This window comes from Chenopodium quinoa, unplaced genomic scaffold (genome assembly GCF_001683475.1).
Source record: "Chenopodium quinoa cultivar QQ74 unplaced genomic scaffold, ASM168347v1, whole genome shotgun sequence".
Classification (NCBI taxonomy): domain Eukaryota; kingdom Viridiplantae; phylum Streptophyta; class Magnoliopsida; order Caryophyllales; family Amaranthaceae; genus Chenopodium; species Chenopodium quinoa.
This window is the reverse complement of record NW_018744895.1, coordinates 3,104,054-3,123,061: the sequence shown is the minus strand read 5'-3', so window position 1 is coordinate 3,123,061 and position 19,008 is coordinate 3,104,054. Positions and strand designations below refer to the sequence as shown.

At 31.3% G+C, this 19,008-nt stretch overlaps 2 protein-coding genes across 5 annotated transcripts; one reads left to right on the top strand and one right to left on the bottom strand.

The window, feature by feature from the left end:
• The first annotated feature begins 1,391 nt into the window (after nucleotides 1–1,391).
• Nucleotides 1,392–5,815, top strand: LOC110706065 (protein FAR1-RELATED SEQUENCE 7-like). 4 transcript variants are annotated; one of them, XM_021883975.1, is made up of 7 exons: nucleotides 1,392–1,865; nucleotides 2,390–3,497; nucleotides 3,742–4,744; nucleotides 4,824–4,913; nucleotides 4,989–5,072; nucleotides 5,158–5,223; nucleotides 5,310–5,815. In XM_021883975.1, exons 1-7 carry the CDS (start codon nucleotides 1,631–1,633, stop codon nucleotides 5,790–5,792), a joined length of 3,069 nt encoding a protein of 1,022 aa, XP_021739667.1. In that variant the 5' UTR covers nucleotides 1,392–1,630; the 3' UTR covers nucleotides 5,793–5,815. The 4 variants fall into 4 exon arrangements, with proteins under 4 accessions (XP_021739667.1, XP_021739669.1, XP_021739668.1 ...); XM_021883977.1 differs by lacking the exon at nucleotides 4,824–4,913; XM_021883976.1 differs by lacking the exon at nucleotides 5,158–5,223.
• Nucleotides 5,816–5,946: 131 nt separating this feature from the next.
• On the bottom strand, nucleotides 5,947–7,604 carry LOC110706064. Its single transcript, XM_021883974.1, has 6 exons — nucleotides 7,247–7,604; nucleotides 7,000–7,159; nucleotides 6,769–6,897; nucleotides 6,550–6,693; nucleotides 6,235–6,435; nucleotides 5,947–6,135 (listed from the first exon to the last, which is right to left on the bottom strand). Exons 1-6 carry the CDS (start codon nucleotides 7,291–7,293, stop codon nucleotides 6,022–6,024), a joined length of 795 nt encoding a protein of 264 aa, XP_021739666.1. The 5' UTR covers nucleotides 7,294–7,604; the 3' UTR covers nucleotides 5,947–6,021.
• Nucleotides 7,605–19,008: the final 11,404 nt, after the last annotated feature.

Here is a 19,008-nt window from a genome sequence, read left to right as displayed (position 1 = left end):
AGTGTGTGAAAGTAACCATCAATTTAAAATTACTTCAAAGTAAGTTAAAAGTAACCTAAATTTTGTTAAAAGTTACGATAAAACTGCTCATTATATGCTAAATATAATTGTACATTGGTGTACACAAAAGTTTTTGTCATCACATTTTTTTTTTTTTTTGTTTAAAGAGCCACAAAAGTAAGTAATGAGAATCGATCCCCAGATCACCTGCAGCCAGGAGGGAGCTCTAACCACTTTTAAAATTTTAAATTAATTATATATTTTTCTTTCCAAAATTCTCATACTTCCTCTATTTTATACAAGTGCATCACTTTTACTTTTACATTATTCATATACAAACTTTGACTATACATTCTTTAAGGTGTTAAAAAATCAATCTTAATCGGAAAAATGAATTCAATAAGACCAAACCAAATGAAAGAGAACCGATCCGGCCTTTGGGTCAAGAAATTTAAATATTCAGTCTGCATTCCGGCCTAATCCAAACCCTCTTTAAAATCTTTCTTAAATAGGTATAGTTGTTATTTTTTTTCTTTTTGTTGTGAAACCACAAGTATATATATTTTATTTAAAATTATAAATAAAAACCTTTAAAGTGTTATTAAAATATTTTCAAATATGAAATAAAAATTCTAAAATCGGTCCAAATTGGTTCGGTCTGGATCTGGTCAAACAAAAATGGTCCTGTCTCCAGATCTTGGATTTAAATTTTTGGTCATCGGCCCAGTTCAGTCCGATCTTGTCCTTTGTGTTGATGTACCGGTGGACAATTCAAACATTATTACTTGTATTAAAATAAAAGTTTATTTGTAATTATGTAAATAATTGGACTATTCACGATGCATATTTTGTATTTTTTTTACTAATAGATGTATTAATGTTTAAATTTGTACATTAGCTGTGAGTACGTCAAAGTGACACTTAGTTAAAACGAATGGAGTAAATACTCACATTTTCTTTATGTATAAATTAAATTAAATTGTTTCAAAAAAAAAAAAAAAAAGGTATTCTCTCAATCAAATATTTGATATCTCTAACTTGATGTTGTTGCACAATGAAATTGTTAAAGGACCAATTTAACCAAAAACTTAGGGCTTATTTGGCATTGTTTTTTGTTTTTAGTTTTCTGTTTTTTTTTTTAAAAACAAAAAACCAAAAACAGGAAATAAGAAAAAGGTGTTTCCACTTTTTTGTTGTCAGTTTTCAACATTATCAGGACTTTAATAAGTTTGACAAACTTTTGATTCATTATATGACATATATCATATGATTTTGTAAAACAAAAAACAGAAAAACATAGCGATGTCAAACGAACCCTTAAGTTTGGTTGATAATTTATAATATATCACGCCCCACTTTATGGTTAAGGGCCATGAATATGTTTTATATTCTATCACACCCCCTCACATGTGAAAATTTTACCCTACACCCTAGTGTAGGGTGTGTTCCCTACACCCCCCCTATGCTACGTCGTTTTGTAGCTGGTATTGAGTTCTCATGTGCAGCTTCTTTCCTTTTGCGATTCTTTCCTTTTTTTTTTTTTTTTTTTTTTTTCCTTTTTTTCTTTTTTTCTTTTCTTCCTCTTTTTTCCTTTTTCCTTTGATTCTTATTATTCAATTTATGTATATATATGATTTTAAACCCTATTTTTTCTCTCTCTTCAATTGATCAACCAACCTCCATTTTTGATCTACATTTTTCTCTCGCTAATTCATCTTCTTCATTTGATTTTTTGAACGAATTCGTTAATTGTTACCGATCATCAATGGCGAATTCTGCATCTGGAGATTGCGTTGATTTTGATCGCGATTGCGAGCGTGTGTTTCCTTCTGGACTTCGTTTCGTTGATTCGTTTGTGCAACAATGTGAGTAATTGTGATCATAATTTTTCAATTTTTAATTATCCCTAATTTGTTCTGTTATAATGCTCTGTTAATTTGAACTTAATTGATGTATTATTATTCACTTTCGATTTTTGAATTTACTACTTTGATTACATTATGATGAACGTTTTTGGATTGTTGTACTTTGTATGAACATTTTGTTGCTTCATTTGTTGTTTCATTTGTTGTTTTCTCTGTGTTTTAGAATTGTGTGTTTTTGTTGTATATTTTGTAGATTATACTTTCAATTAATCGTTTATGTTTTCTTATTCATTGTTACTAATGTGTTTATGTTCAGTCTTAAAGTCATTTTTGATCATTTATTTTTACATTTTTATATCGATATTATGTGTAGTGGTAAATAATGAAAATATTGTTCAAAATATTATGTGCTGAAATTCTTTTTGCAATTGATCATGTGCTGTTTTGATATTGAACATTTTACTTATTTGTTATTGTTCATTCATGAAACTCTTTATGATCATTTATAATTGTATATTGTGCAGTGGAAAAAAATGATGATATTATGTATTTAGAAGCAGAACAGTCTGAATTAAAGGATAAAGAATTTAAATCTGAAGATGAAGCTTTCGAAGCGTATAATGAATATGCTTTTAGGAAAGGTTTTGGAATTCGAATTGGGAAGAGTAAGAGAAGAAGAGATGATTCTTTTTTGATGAAAAGATTTGTTTGTTGTAATGAGGGATTCAAAGATAATAAGTGTAAGAATAAAAGGATTTATGAGAAGTTGGATCATCGAACTGGTTGTTTAGCTTTTGTGCAGTTTCATATTGATCATTTAGGGGTCTATACATGTACAAGACATGAAATGGTTCATAATCATGCTATGATTCCTCCTGAAAAAAGGCATTTGATAAGGTCTCAAAGAGATGTGAATAAAGAGCAGCTTCTTTTCATTTCAACAATGAAATTGAGTGGAGTCAAAGTTACTGATTCTTTGAGGGTTCTAAAGAAGGAGGTTGGGGGATCTCCTAATCTTTGTTTTACTGCTTCTGATGCTTATAATGCATTGTCATCTGAAAAAGCTGCCCAAATTGAAGGATGTGATGGTAACCAATTGATTAAATATTTTGCCAAGAGACATGTGGATGAGACAGATTTTTATTATGATTTTGAACAAGATGATAGTGGTGCTTTAGTTAGTTTTTTTTGGCGTGATGGTAGGATGATGAGAGATTATCATTACTTTGGAGATTTGTTGGTTTTTGATACAACTTATAGAACTAATAAATATGGAATGATATGTGCTCCATTTGTTGGGATGAACCATCATGGTAACAATGTCATGTTTGGTATGGGTTTTATTCTTAATGAGCGCACCGAGTCTTTTGATTGGTTGTTTGATACATTTTTGCACTCAATGGGGAGGAAAAGTCCCATTACAATTATGACTGATCAAGCACAAGCGATTGCAGCGGGTATAAGAAACATTTTTCCTTCAACTGTTCATCATCGTTTATGTGTATGGCATCTTGAACAAAATTCTAAGAAACACATTGGAGCATTGAGAGCTTTGGAAGGCTTTACAGATTTGTTTGGATATCTTTTGAAGTATTGTGAAACTCCTGCTGAATTTGAATATTTCTGGAAAAGGTAAATTATTGTTTTTTATATTTATTTTTTATTTTTATTATGTGATATATTTGATTATTATGTGATATATATATGAACATTTAGTGTTTTACATATGATCATACAATTTACTTTGTTATGTATGTTATCATAATATTATTAGTGTCCATATTGTTTATGATCATTATTCTTTACACAAATGTACATATTTTAATTTATATTTTGTTCATTTTTAAATTAATATATGATCATTTCTGTTATACAGGATGTGTGATAAATACAAATGTGAAAATGATGATTGGTTATGTGATTTGTATAAAATAAAGGAAATGTGGTGTCCTGCTTATTCTAAGAAGTATTGGTCTGGTGGTATATTGTCTTCTCAACGTAGTGAAACTACTAATAAGTCAGTTTCACAACGTCTTAATAAGACTCAAGGTTTATGTGATTTTTATCATGTTTTTCTTGATGTCATTTCTGAGTGGAGAAGTAAGGAAGGTGCAAGAGATTACAATACTCTGAGGGGTAATAGGCACCTAGCTTTTGCTAATATTGGTATATTAGTTCATGCAAGATCATTGTACACTATTCAAGCTTATGTTCTTTTTGAAGAGGAGTTCATTAGGGGGACAGCTTATGATCATGTTGATAATGGTTTGCGTTTTCCAGAATATTCATATCTTCTTTGGAGGCCTGGGAAGGATATAATTAAGCATGAAGTTGTTTTTAATAAGGAAACACATGCAATTTGTTGCACATGCATGTACTTTAGTGAGACTGGTTTACTTTGTTCTCATTCTCTTCGAGTATATCATTTGCATTGTGTGCGTAATATTCCACAAGAGTATATAATGAAACGATGGACAAAGGCTGCCATGTGTAGTCATGGTATTGAAGAACCTACTTTGAGGACAAATGTTGTGGCTACTAGTGTTTGGAGGTCACAAACAATCAGAAAGTTTGTTAAGTTGATAACAAGTTGTCAGAATTCTTTGAATGCAAGGGCAGAGGTTGAGTGTTATTTCAATCTGTTAAAAGAAAAGGTTGAGAGTGTATCAGGTGTAATTGACTTTAGTGAACCTGTTAAAGAGGTTGAAATTGTTGATCTTGAGATCAAGAATCCTCCAAAAGCTAGGCCTAAAGGTGAGAGGAATGTAAGGCCTAAGAGTACCTTGGAGAAGCAGTGTAACAAGGCAAAGGGTAATTTCAAGAGGAAAAAGTCTCTGTACACTCCTTACAAAAGGGGTATAGGGCAAGCAGTTGTACAGGTATATGATCATTTCATATTTTCAAATTGATCATTTCAGTTTTCGTAAATGATCATTTATGTTTTTTTTTTTTAAATAGGAACTTGATGAGAACGGTTGTGCTGTTACTTATGCTAATTCTATTAGTGATCCCATTGAATTGATTGTTTTGAGCAATAAACGGGCTCAGGTAAATTCAAATGTGCCAAAAAAAACATTTTATTTATATTTTATTAATATTGATTTTTATAATTTAAAAATATAGGTCGGCTTAAAATCAGCTGTTGTAGAAGAAATTCCTTCTAGTTCTAAGGAATCAAATCATAGTATTTCCAATGATTTTGATCAGGTATATGAACATTTATGATCTATATTATAATTTTTTTTTTATTTAATTTTTTATTTTTTATATTTTTTTTTGGTTTTTTTTGTAGGCTACTGGTGAAAGCTCTCTTTCATCTATCATATCTATTGATGTTGATATTTCATCTATTGCTAAGGTTTTTTTTTTTCCATATTTGTTTGTATAAGTGTTTGTAACTGATCATATACTGGTTTATTAATGATCAATTTAATTTTTTTAAAGGCGAAGGATTTAAATCTTGAAGGTGTTTCTGCTGTTCAACCTTGTTCTAATTTTGGTGCAAATGAAGGTGCTTCTGGTGTTAAAACTTACTCTCAAATTAATCCAAGAGTTCCAATTCATACTAGTGCGTCAACAAAATCTCCTGTTGTTATTCAACCTACTGTTCCCAGGAATGTTCAAAATCAAACTCAGAATTGTTCAAACACCAATCCAGAAATGATCATATCCAACTCCAGGAATGTTCAATCAACAAATGTTCAAGTTATTTCTCCTACGGTTCAAATAAATGATCAAGGATTTCCTGTTCAGAATGTTCAAGTTACTCCTCCCACAGTTCAAAGAAATGATCAAGGTGCTCGTGTTCCAATTCTTCAATCAAGAAATGTTCAATTAGGTTCTAAAAAGATTTCTTCTAAATATGATAGGTTGTTAGCCTTTTTTGATACAAGTGTAGCTAAACGTTTGGCTAATAAAGATAAATAATTAGTATTCCAGAACTTTATAAACATTAGACTTTTTTGTAATGTTGATTTAATTACTATTTTGTAATTTTGAATTTTCGATCTATTATATAAAAAACTTTCATTCAAAGATTAAAATGAAATATCAATTACAATAATATTAAAATAAAATCCATAAGTCTACTTCTAAAAAAAAAAATAGTCATATATAAGAAATGAACATATACATAGTTGTAAATGAACATTTGAAACTACAAAGTTGCAAATTTTCTAGCTTTCCTTCTATTTGCTCTTGATTCAGTGTTTTCTTCAAATAACATCAGTTCTGCTGTGTATTGGAGCCTTAGATTTCTAATTTGTTCCACCTGTTGAACAAAATGAATTGTCAAATTTTAATTAAACAATCTTTACTGTTTCATAAATGAATATTATATCTTAAATAATTGATCATTTATAACTCTTACATTGTTTGGTTTTAAATCACAAATCCAGCTCTCATTAGGATCAGCAGTGAAGGTTTCCATATGCTTCATAATGTAAACTCCACAGTTTGTATAGTCATTGTTGCTACGCCATTTCATCTTTTCCAAAACAACTGTGTAGTCTTCAATTCTTTTTGCATCTTGATATCCAAGGTGTTTCATGTACTCTGCCAATCCTTTTAACTGATAGAAAAAAGAGTAAAAATTGTTTAGAAGTTTGTATTGTGATGAAGACATGAACAATTAATAAAATATAATTGATCATGTAGTCAACTATAAATGAACATATTATCTCACCATCATTTTTGGTTGTTCTTCATATTTTGCTTGGACTGATACCTTTTTTGGTAGTTTTCTATTGTCAATTATATGAATTTTGTCTTCTATATGATTGACGCACAACAGAAAAAAATGTTGAGAAGTTGATACTGGGAAGAAGACCTGAACAAATTATATAATGTTATTGGACAATATATTGAAGGTAATTGAACATTTGTATTAAACAAGAATTAATACCTGTTTATATCCAACAATGCTGTCAATTTTATTCAACTTCAGTTCATTGTCAATTCTTTCTATGAAGGCATTAATTCTTGTCTTCATTGATGATCCTTCTTGACAAACTCTATTTGTGCACATAATGTGCTGTTGAAATACAAACAAACATATAGAAGTTAAATGAATTTTTAGCAATTATTTATCATAGGAAAATAGAATCAATAATATAAAAAAAGAAGAAAGACTAACATGAAGCACTGTTGAGAAATAAATCTTGTTTCTCGGCTTTTTATGATTAAGAAACCTTGCCCATCCATCTATGACACAATTTGTCACTTCAACATCATCTCCAAGAGTTTTCATTTCATTTCTATTGATGAGATTCAAGCCATCATAGTATAAGAGTGCACTGCATTATGAACATTTAATAATATGAATGTGAACATATTTTTATAAAAGATATTAAACCTTAAGTTTAATTAGTGTAAGTAATTACCTTTCATCTTTTCCACCAAGAGCAAAGTCTACTGCAATTTGGTTCATGGCTTTCTCATCTTTAAACAGATCCTTGTACTTGACCAAGTAAGGAGATCGGAAAGCAGGAGGAAGTGTTTTCTTTTCGCGTTTTGGTCTTGTTGTTCAATATAAAATATTGTTAAATTAAGAAAATTATGAGGAACATAAATGAACATTTGAGTGTATATAAATAAATTTGAAATTATACCTTTCAACCTTTTCCTTTTCAGTTTTTTTCTTCTTTTCTGCAATTGACTTTTTCTTATCATCATTCCTGGTCATATTACATAACACAAATGTACATTTAGGTATATGAAAATGTTCATTATTATTTTTGAACATTTACTTAATATAAATAATGTACCTTTTTGTGACTTTTGAGGATGAAGCAACAATCTTCTTGTTTTCACTGAAAAGTGAAACAATGTCAGTACATATTAATAAAATAAAAGCTTCTTATGTAACACCCTGAATCATTTTCAATTCATAAAATGAAAGATATTGATTTAACATAAACCTATTGATTTAACATAAACCACACATTCATATTACATATTCAACAAAATAATGTTCACACATACAATAGTTTGAGAAACACCAGTTTCAAGTTACAACACGATAGTAACATAAGTTAAATTGTTCCATCTAGATATTTTATCCTACACCATTACATAACCCTAATAGTAAGACATGTCTTCAGGATTTTACCCCTCCACTTTTTCATCATTTTTTGTTTTTTCAAAAACATCTTCCTTGTTTTGTTTTCCACCTCCAACTGTGTTTTTTGGATCATCACTTTTTTCACCACCATCTGACCTAGGGTCAGCATCAACCACTGAACCAGATCCTGCATCTAAGAAAAAATTTAATTAGATATAATATAATTTCTTTGTAAATGAACATTTGAGTATTTATAATTGAACATTATACCTGTTCTAGGCAATCCTTCATTATCTGACCTAGTGTCAGCATCAAGTTTTGAACCAGTTGCTGCGTCTAACAAAATAATACAATTAATAATGAATATTTCTTGTTTGTAAATGAACATTTTACACTTTTTAATTGAACATTATACCAGTTCTAGAAAATTCTTCAATTCTTTGTTCTGAAGCTGCTGAAGTTTTACCCACATCCTTTTCTCCAGCTGTATTATAAATCATCATTTTGGAGATACACTAAGTTAATAGTATTTACACATAATAATTAGAAATGAACATTTCTACTTAAGTTTATGTACATTATTATTAAATATATGAACATATTACCATTTGTTGAAATTATTGGTTGTTCAATTATATCACCAAGTGTTGAAAAGGTGGGCCCTGTTTCTGTTTAGGACAATTTAGACCACAAATTTAGAATTTTTCATATAAAAATTAGGATATATAGTCTCTTTTAGTTAGAATTTACCAATGGCTGGAGAAGGTGGAGTCAACCCCAAGCTGAAAGCTTTTCTGATGTCATATTCTTGTTCTTTTTCCTTTCCCTTTTTGGTTAATTTCTTCCCAGTCATTTGCTTCTCAGTTGTTTGCTTTTCAGACCCTTGCATCAGATTCTTCTCAGCTTGTGCAAGTGCATTTAGGAAATCCTCACTGCCAAAGAATTCTTCATCTTGGCTTAGAATTGATGGTTCCCTAGCTACCACCTTTCCTAAAACTTCATCAACTTTTTTCACCAAGTCATTTCCAGGGAAGATATCCTTTGCCTTCACCAATTTTGAAGAAAGCTTTGACAGGTTTGAACAAGTTGTTTTTACCAGGGAAACAAAATCATCCATAAAAACCTATATGAATGAATATTAAAAATTATGCAGTTGAACATTTCAGATTATACAAATGAACATTTATGTTAACAAAAGTGATCATTTTATAACCTTAGGACTTTCTTCAACTTCTGCAGCAATCCTTGGTAGAATTTTCCCTCTCCCAAATCCCAATTCTAATTCAATCTTCAACCTCTCAAGAACCATGTCTCTATTCCATGCAGATATGATAGGAATTGTTCTTGGAGGCCTTTTGTCTAACCTCTGAACTCTATCAAAATAGAACAACTACAAGAAAAAAGAAAACATGGAACAGAACATAAACAATAAAAAAAAGTGCATTTATTTAAATTTAAATGAACATCTTGTATCTAAGAATATACCATCAGAAATTGAAGAGGGCCTTTGTAGAACCCCTTGCCTTGCTGCTTTCTCCAATCAACATGACATTTGATAAGTGAGTCATATACAAACTGACACCAGTTCAAATTTTTTATGTTTTCTTTGTCCATCATAGAATAAAGAAATTTGAAATGGCATTGATTGTTTGATACACATTTCATCAAGCAGTTCACAGCCACTGCTAAAAAGTTAGTAATGAAATGTTCACTTGGTGGTCTGTTGTTGGTGAATTTATCATTTATGTATCCATTCACAATCTGCAAACAAAATGAACAAAACATTTATACTTTTGATCATTTAATGTATTTAAAATGAACATTTAAAACTGATCATACCTGACTCACTGATGGAGTTTTTCCTGACCATGATTTTCTCCATTTCTTCAGAAATTCTGCATACTCCTCACTAATTTTATCAGACTTTGGCTCAACAATTGGAATTTCTCCTGTAGGCAAGCCATAAACTACCCTAACATCCTCTACCTCAATTTCTATTTTTTCATTCTTTGGTAGTTCAAAATACTGGCTATTTTCTTCAAAACTTCCCAATAACCAGTTACAGAACTTTTGATCAAGTTGAGGTAAACTAATGTCAAGAAGTGATCCTAACCCTATATCAATAATTTGTTGTTTTTGGGTAGGTGTCATCTTTTTTATCCATGCAATGAACTTCACATGTCCTCCTCTCTTTGAAGATTTCTCTTCCTCAAATTCATCTTCCTGAATTTCCTCAACTTCATCAGTTTCTATTGCTTGAACCATTTCAGTTTTCATTTTCTTTTTTCTCCTACCTTCAATCTTTCCTTCATCATACAGTACCATCTTTTGCTCCTCCTTTTCAACCTTTGCCTTCACTGAATTCCCTTTCTTTGCCTGTTTCTTCCTTGGCTTTACTTCTTCCTCTTCCTCCTCTTCCTCCACCTCATAATCATCCTCACTGACAGGCTCTTCTTCTGCTCTATAAACTGACTCTTCACTATCATCATCACTGTCAGGATCTTGAGAGGGTTCATCTGATGGTACTTCTTGTATTTTTTTTCTCTTTCCAGCATTTCTCTTGGCAGGACTGACATCTGAAAATTAAATATATAATTTTGTTTAAGTATTGAAAATGTACAGTAAGCAAATGATAAAATGAACAAAATTGTTTTCTCAAATGATCATTCTATATATAGAAATTGAACATTTATAATATATCATTATATACCTGCTTTTCTTTTGCCAGCAACCTTAGAAGTTTTCTTCACTTCTAGAGTTTTCTTTTTCCCACCTATATATTGAAATTGAACATTAATGATATACCATCATAAATGATCATTCTATACATTAAGATTGAACATTTACCCTTTTTGCCTTGGTCTGGAGGATATTCAGCAGGAGCACCTGCCATTTTTTTTATTGGAGTAGGTGCTGGAGGTGGTGCATCAGCTTCCTTTTGAATAGGAAAATTCCTTGTAGACATTCTTCTCTTCTGTCCTATTTTTGCGGTTTCTTTAGCAGGCTCAACATCCTTCTTCAGGCTTCCCTTTTTAGATTCATCTAACAGAACATCTATTGTTTTTAAAAAAATTTATGTTAGTATATTTGAAAGTGTAATATTTATTGTGTAACAGAAAAGTATTATGATTACCTTGGCTCCTTGTAATTCTACCACTTGGCACAACAACAAGGCTTTTGTTTTTGTTTTTCCTTGCAACCATTTTGTATCTTGTTTTCATTTTGGTTGACTGATCACTTTTTTGTGATGATGGAGCTGTCTCCTCACTAAGTTTTGTGGAAACTTTATCATCATCTTGATCTAGAAGATAAGTTTCATCCTCAATTTGAACAAAATCAGGTGCAATTTGTGCTGCATATGAAATGATCAAATATAAAAGATTAAATAAACATTATTAAATTGGATGACAAAAGTTTACTATATACAATATAAATGAACATTTCAGGTAATGAATATGTACATTTTCCACTATTTACCTTTCGGATCTGTTGTCTTTGTAGACTCATCTTCCACTGTTTTCTCTTTAGGGATTTTCTCCTTTTCAGGCTCTTTTTTTCCCTCTTGTCCTTCTATGAAAATTTAATTAGTTAATATTTATATATTTTTTTAATCTTATTGAACATTCAATATTATGTAGATCCAATATGAACATTTTATGTAATAAAAATGTACATTTATAAATTTTTACCTTCTACATTTGTTGTCTTTGGAAAGACATCTTCCACAGTTTTGTCTTTAGGGCTTTTCTCTTTTTCAGTCCCTTTTTTTCCTTCTTGTACTTCTATTAAAATTTATTTAGTTAAAATTTAATTTTTTTAATCTTATTGAATATTTAATATTATGCTTTTCCAATATGAACATTTTTTGTAATAAAAATGTACATTTTAAAATTTTTACCTTTTTCCACAGTTTTCTCTTCTATTGGCCCTTTTTCTTTCTTTTTTGCTTCACCTTCAAAAGTAATAGTATTGTTAAAATTGATATTTATGACTATTAAAAAAAAATATTCAATAAATATGATCATTTACCTTTCCTGATTTCCTTGCTTGCCTTTTCCATTCTTTTGAGATTTCTCATAATTCTGATTGTCGATTCTTTGTACTTTCTGTAAATGTATGATATTAACTTTGAAATATATTCATTAATTGATTAAATTAATTCAATTATTTAAATTTAAACATACTTTGGGTTTCTCTCTATGTCTAAATGTATTTCTTGCATCTTGTCCTTTAATGTTGTTATTCTTGAATCATCTTTGGGTTTTCTGATATTTCATTAAAAATATGTTTGAATTTACAATTTTGATTAGTAAATAAAAAAATGAACATATAACTTATATTACTATTGGCCATGAGCAAACTTTTTTGTACTGATTTTCAAATGAACATATAGTCTATCTAAATTGAACATTTAAGTTTTCTTACTTTTGGCCAAGACTATTCTTTACTGGATTGCTTTGCACTTTTGGTTGAACTTCTTCTTGCTTGCTGAAATCAATATTAAGAAATACTTTAAATAAAAAATGCACATAAATTGTACATAAAATATACTGTTATAAAAATGAACATTTGTTTATATAAAATTGATCATTAGTATACCTTTCATCCCTGCTCTCTTTGTCAGTTGTGTTATGTGTAGCAGACACACTCTTAGTTGTTGCATTAGTAGCAGGAATGTTCTCACTTTGTTCACTTAAAAAAAACAGAATTAATTATATAATATGATATTAAAGTATGAACTAATTTATACAATGAAGAAGATAATTAGTTATTTTGTATAAAGCTTTTATACCTTATTGTTTGATTTGTCTCTGGTGGTCTTGATTTTGACATAACAAATTTCACTCGAACCTTTTTTTTTTCACTAAAATTTTAAGAATTACCTAATAAGTTTGGTATATATATACAATGTACAATAATTGAATGTAAAAACAATTATTTTATACATATAAACTTACTTGTTTAAAGTGTATCTTTCATAACTATTACCATATTCATTTTGTTGTATAACCTTCTTTAGAGTTAATGGTTCAGATTTCCCATCTCTAAATTGAAGCAAGTGTATCACTCTAAATGGCACATCACTACATTATAAATTAATTACATGACATTAGTTTGAATGCATATCACTGAAATGATTATTATCATATTTATATATGTGCATGATGATTTAATGAAATGTATATTTGTTATTTAAATCTCAATGACTACTCAAATGAACAAATATACATATATGATCATAATTATATCTATAAATGAACATTATGAGTATCAAATATGATCATATACAATGATGTTTCAATGAAATGTACTTTTGTTTTTAAATCTCAATAAATACTCATATGAACAAATATAAATATATGATCATAACTATATCTATAAATGAACATTATGAGTATCAAATATGATCATATACAAATAACATATTAAACAAAGATAAAACCAATTTTATCAAATACAACTAGCATATTAGACATGAACATAATATATTCTGTAAATGACTAATTACCTTGGTAGTGGAGACATTGTTAAATCCGTACCAATTGACTTGTCAATATCTTTTAAAAGTTCCGGATCTACAATTGGATCATTTTGGCGGTTTTTTTTTCAATTTGTCTACTCTTGACTGAAGAGGTACATCATCATCATCGTCTCTGTTTTATTTAATAAATTGTTAATGTTTTAGTTATTTTCAGTAAAATCTTAGAACAATTACTACAATCGCAAAAAATTTTAACAAAAATTAGGTTTTACAAAAGTTAGGGTTCATACATTTCTTCAGAAATTTTCAACAAATTACTCGTCTGTGAAGTATTTTTCTCCAAAATCATACTACAATTGCAAAAAATTGAACAAAAATTAGGTTTCACACATAAAATCGCACTATAATTGTCATCGCAAGAATATGAACAAAATTACTTACTCTTTGGTAACATTTTGCTCTGATTTTCCAGTTTTATCTTCCATGTTCTTCTCTAAAGCGTTTTTTTGCAAAATCACTCTACAATCACAAGGAAAAGAACCAAAATTATGCTTCATACAAAAATTGTACTAAAATCGTAATCAAATGAACAAAATTACTTACTCTTTATCAAAATGCTGCTGCGATTGTTTAATTTCATCTCGAATATCAGACATTTGAAGTAATTATGAAGTGTTTTGAAGCAATTTTGCAATAATTTGAAGAGAATTTCGTTCCGATTCGACGGTGTTGATGAGAGAGAAATTCTACAAAAATGAAGAAGATGGTTTTTAGAGAGAGAATAATTTGATATGGATAGTTTTTTTTTTTACTGTGGTTAGTGGGGGTAGTTACTGTAGTTTGTGGGGGTAGGGGAAAAACGCAAAACGCTGCGTTTTGTAGGGGGTGTAGGTTATGGTACCTACACTAGGGTCTAGTGTATACTAATTACCTCACATGAGAGCGCTTTGGGCTTGAAATGTGGATGTAGCATGGGCCCTACACATACCATGCACGAAATATTCCACTTGAAAGTGAGGGGTGGATAAGATTCGAACTCGCGACCTTTGTGTCATGCTGGCTTTGATAACGTATTAGTGGACCAATTCAACCAAAAACTTAAGTTTATGGTTGAGGTTCAAAAATATGTTTTATACTCTATTATATTTAACATAATACACACCTTAATTTACTTGTCTAATACAGTGTACATAAATAAAATGATGCACTTATTTAGAAAAAAGAATGAGTATTAATGATGGCATGAAATTTCAGTTAGTAGAATTATTCTAAAACTAAGCCTTTTTCGTATGCTTTTTGGTGTGTCTACTTTTAGAGTTATGTCTACAATAATGCTAAAATTTTCAACACATCTAAGTAAGTGTCCATATTGTTTAAGTGGGTCTAACAACCTCATATGATCCTTTTACGACGGAGTATGATTCCTTAGATAGTTAGATAGTATTCAAACAAATTGATAGTCAATTCATTTCAAAGTCATAATCAATTCATTTCAAAGTCATAGGAATATCAACAATGAAATCTAGCCATACCCTATTATGTATAATTGGAGTAAATTAGAGTTTCCATAGAAAACAACAAGGATGAAAGTACATATATATTAACAAATGAGAGCAAAAAGAATCTAACATATGAATAAATTATTGTTAGAGCAAGCAACAAATAATGAAATAAGCTATTTATATGATAAAGCAACAAATTTTGGGCTTGCCAAAAACCAAGAGTATAACTACTAATAGAGGTTGCCACCTTGCGGGTTGGGTGTGTTGGGTCATGGTTAGGTGAGTCGTGGGCTAGGGTAGGCTAACACGAGATCAACCTGAGTAAGGGTAGGGTGAGCTGGGTCACGGGTTGGCCTGGGTTTTAAAAAATTGGACACACCATGTTTGGGTTCACGGGTTAGATGGGTCACGAGTGCATGTGGGTCGGGCTAGGCTCATGGGTTAGACTGATCGTAGGTTGGTTAAGTTGGATACGTGGGTTTTGTGGGTCGCAGGTGGGTTGAGTTGGGTTTGTGGGTCAATGGGCTTGGTCACTATGGGTCAAGGGGGTTAGTGACTTAGGGGTTATAAAAATATAATAAAAAACCTTATTCTATCCATATGAAAAAAAACTCGAAGAAAATACTCAAAAGCAAGGCAGAAATCACCCATTAAACACTCAATCCAAAACCTTTTAAAGATTAATAAAGAAAATAAATGAAAATATACCTTCTTACAAGCTTCAATTATGGCTTTATTTGGTTTAATTTGACCGTGAATACTTTATAGGAAAAATTCACCTTAATAATTCCAATTTTGGCCGATTTCACTCAGAATAATCCCAACTTTTGATTATTTTATAATAATACTACCTTTGACATCAGTTTGCCTCTTACACGTCAAATGACCAATTTTACCTAATGAATGGGTAAGTTTTTTTCCTTTTAAATGACACGTGTCACATGTTCATTGAAATATATAAATAAGAAAAAAAATCACCCAGCTAGCCATCCTCTGCCACCCACGCCTAGCCTGACCCCTTCCCCCTCGACGCCGGCCATGCCCAGACCCCCTTTCCCCTCGGCGCCGGCCATGCCCAGACCCCCCTTCCCCCTTCCCCCCGGCACCGGCGCCGCCCCGACCCTTCTGTCCCTTCCCCCTTACCCCTAATGACCGTAACCCCCTCCCCTTGAAAAACCCTTAAAACTCCCCCTGACCACCGAAAACACCCAACTTCCCTTCCCCCACCCTCGAAACCCTTAACTTTAACTCAGGTTATAAAGATTCTTAACATCTATCATTGCGTTTGGATATAATTTCAATGGGATACTGTTCAATGGCTTCAAAATTAAAAAAAAATGTAGTCATTGTAGTTGTTTTTAATCTCGACTCTTTATATTTAACGGATCAATCTAGTCCGTTCATGTAGTTGATTGGCATAAGTTTGTATTTCTTACTAAAAAATTAGTTTTCACCATTTATGGTTTCTCTACTTCCAAATTAAAGGACATCTCCATGAAATATGTAGATAGGCAATTAGGCATACTGTTAACACGGATGATAATGTAATTAAGAATTAACTAGTCTTTTGGCCCGTACAATGCACGAGTTGATCATAGAAAATTACATTGAGAGATGAGGGCGAAAATACCAATAAATCATTATGGGTGTAATGTGTAACTGAAACATGATTATAGAAATTAATTTTTTGGACTTAAATTCAAAAATGAGCTTTGAAAAAAGAAGGTGGAGGGACTAAAATTAAGAAAGAATAGGAAAAGGTTGAATTGAAGAGGGGAGATGAAGATGAAGTGTTTAATAAAAGAGTTAAGAAAAAGTGTAATAAAAAAAGAGAAGGTATTGGGTGCGAAGTGCTACACGCAAATTATGCGTGCGGCATGGCTGATATGTTTTATTTGTTGGCTGATGTGTTTCATTTGTTGGCTGATATGTTTTTTGTGTTGGCTGACATCAGTTGACTGATATGTTTCTTTAGTTGGCTGATATCTTTACTTTGTTGGCTGATATGTATATTTTAATTGTTGGTTTATATGTTTTCATTTTGTTGCTTGATGTGTTTATTTTGTTGGCTTACCTGTTGTTTTTGTTTGTTGATTTCATCCTTTTTTTGGGTGATATGCTTCATTTGTTGGATGATATGTTCCTTCTGTTGGTTGATATGTTCCTTCTATTGGCTGATATGTATCTTTTGTTGGATGATATGTTCATTTTGTTGGCTGATATGTTTCATTTGTTGGTTAATATGTTCCTTGTGTTGACTGATACGTTTTTATTAATGTCTGATATGTCCCTAATGTTGACTGATATGAGATATCAATTGGCTGAAATATTCATTTTAATGGCCGGTATGCGTTATTTTTTGGCTAATATGACTAACAACATAAAAATATATATTCATTTCCTTTTCTCTCATCTTTCCCCCTTTTCCTTTCTTTCTTTCTTTCTCTCTTTTTCAATGAAAATGGACACCCAAAACCATCCTGACCACCAACTACAATTGCAACCCAAACCACCTCCCACCATTAGCAGCCCCACCACACATCACAACCAAAACAGCTCCAACCTATGCACATCACAGCCCCTGCTCACACCTACGCCCATCACAGCCCCTGCTCACACCTACGCCCATCACAGCCCCTGCTCACACCTACACACTCACCCACAACTCTAGCCAACACAACCGCACCAAAGCAGCTAGCCCCCACCCACCACCAACACGACCACCACCACACTCTCTCTCCTTCCTGCCGCAGCCATGGCCAATAGCCACCATCAAACCACCACTGCTGCTCCTTACCACCATCAGCGTTCACAATCAGCCACCATCATAGTTCACAATCAAACCACCACTGCTGCTCCCCAATCGCACTACCTCCAACCAAAATCGCACCACCTGGCCTCCAACCAAAACCGCAGCCAAAACACCACCTCCAACCAAAATCACACCACCTAAAATCGCAGCCCAAGCGAACTGAAATCGCAAATCGTCCATCGTCATCTTCGTCCACCGTCCATCATCATCTTCGATTTGGTTTCCTGATTTAAGCATAATGATCTTTGTTTTATGAATTGAAAGCCCCAAAATTCCAATTTTCTTTGAGAATTGAAATGAATGTAAGGGAAAGAGCTGCCGCACGAACTATTGGGTGCGGACTGCCGCACCCAATAGTTTGTGTAAAAAAAATGAAAATCTAAGATGACATGTGACACATTGGGTTGGAAAAAAGAGAAGGAAGTGTAATAGGATGAGAATAGGTGTCTTTTCTTAATTTGATCGAGTTTTTAAATACTAAGTATAGACAAGGGATAATTGGATTTTCTAATGGATAATGAAAAGGATCTAAACTTTACATTATAGAAATTGCAATATGGTAACAAAAGTTCACTTTATTGCAATGCTAGATTGCTAACATGCAGGATCACCATGCATTTTATTATTAGGTTATTTATTTATTTGGATGGTTTAATTTATCGTATAAATGTTAGTCAAAATGGGAAAGTCATGTTCTTTAAGTGGCATTAATTAGTGGAGTAGTGGTTAGGTTAGTTGTATTCATAGGTGGATATGACTAAAACTACATCCATCGGTTCCTTTTTTGTTGTTAGAATTAGCCTGTTAAGTGCCTATATTTTCTTTTTCGTCACTAGTTACATTATTCACTTTGATCATTATTTGTGGTTAATACTTAAGGAAAAAATATATATAGTAAAGTACGCTCGGGTTAGAGATGTCTCAATGCATATATTATAATTTTTGCTTACTTACATAATTAATGATATAAATATTTGATATTGTATATTGACAAACATGACTAAATAAGGATATCAGTGCCGGTCCTGTGATTTTACGGGCCCTAGGCAAAATATTGGATAAGGACCCCTTGTAAAAAAAATAGTTAAACTATGAAGTATATTTTTATTATTTTTTCATTTGCGTATAATTGATCAACATTATTATTAATTTGTTATATTATTAACATATAGGTCATGTTTATTGTTGTATAAACTCTTCTCATCTATTCATTTTCAAATAAATGTTTTTAGGTGATATTATCTTATATAAGCAAAATCCATGATAAAAGAGGAGAAAAATACATA

Bases quoted from the DNA above. Each gene is read 5' to 3' on its own strand.
- LOC110706065 (XM_021883975.1), top strand. From the start codon at position 1,631: ATGATTTTAAACCCTATTTTTTCTCTCTCTTCAATTGATCAACCAACC. The intron at 4,914-4,988 runs GTAAATTCAAAT...TTAAAAATATAG, and splicing joins TGAGCAATAAACGGGCTCAG to GTCGGCTTAAAATCAGCTGT. The intron at 5,073-5,157 runs GTATATGAACAT...TTTTTTTTGTAG, and splicing joins TTTCCAATGATTTTGATCAG to GCTACTGGTGAAAGCTCTCT.
- LOC110706064 (XM_021883974.1), bottom strand. From the start codon at position 7,293: ATGAACCAAATTGCAGTAGACTTTGCTCTTGGTGGAAAAGATGAAAG. The intron at 6,694-6,768 runs GTATTAATTCTT...TAATTTGTTCAG, and splicing joins GCATTGTTGGATATAAACAG to GTCTTCTTCCCAGTATCAAC. The intron at 6,136-6,234 runs GTAAGAGTTATA...TTTGTTCAACAG, and splicing joins GTGATTTAAAACCAAACAAT to GTGGAACAAATTAGAAATCT.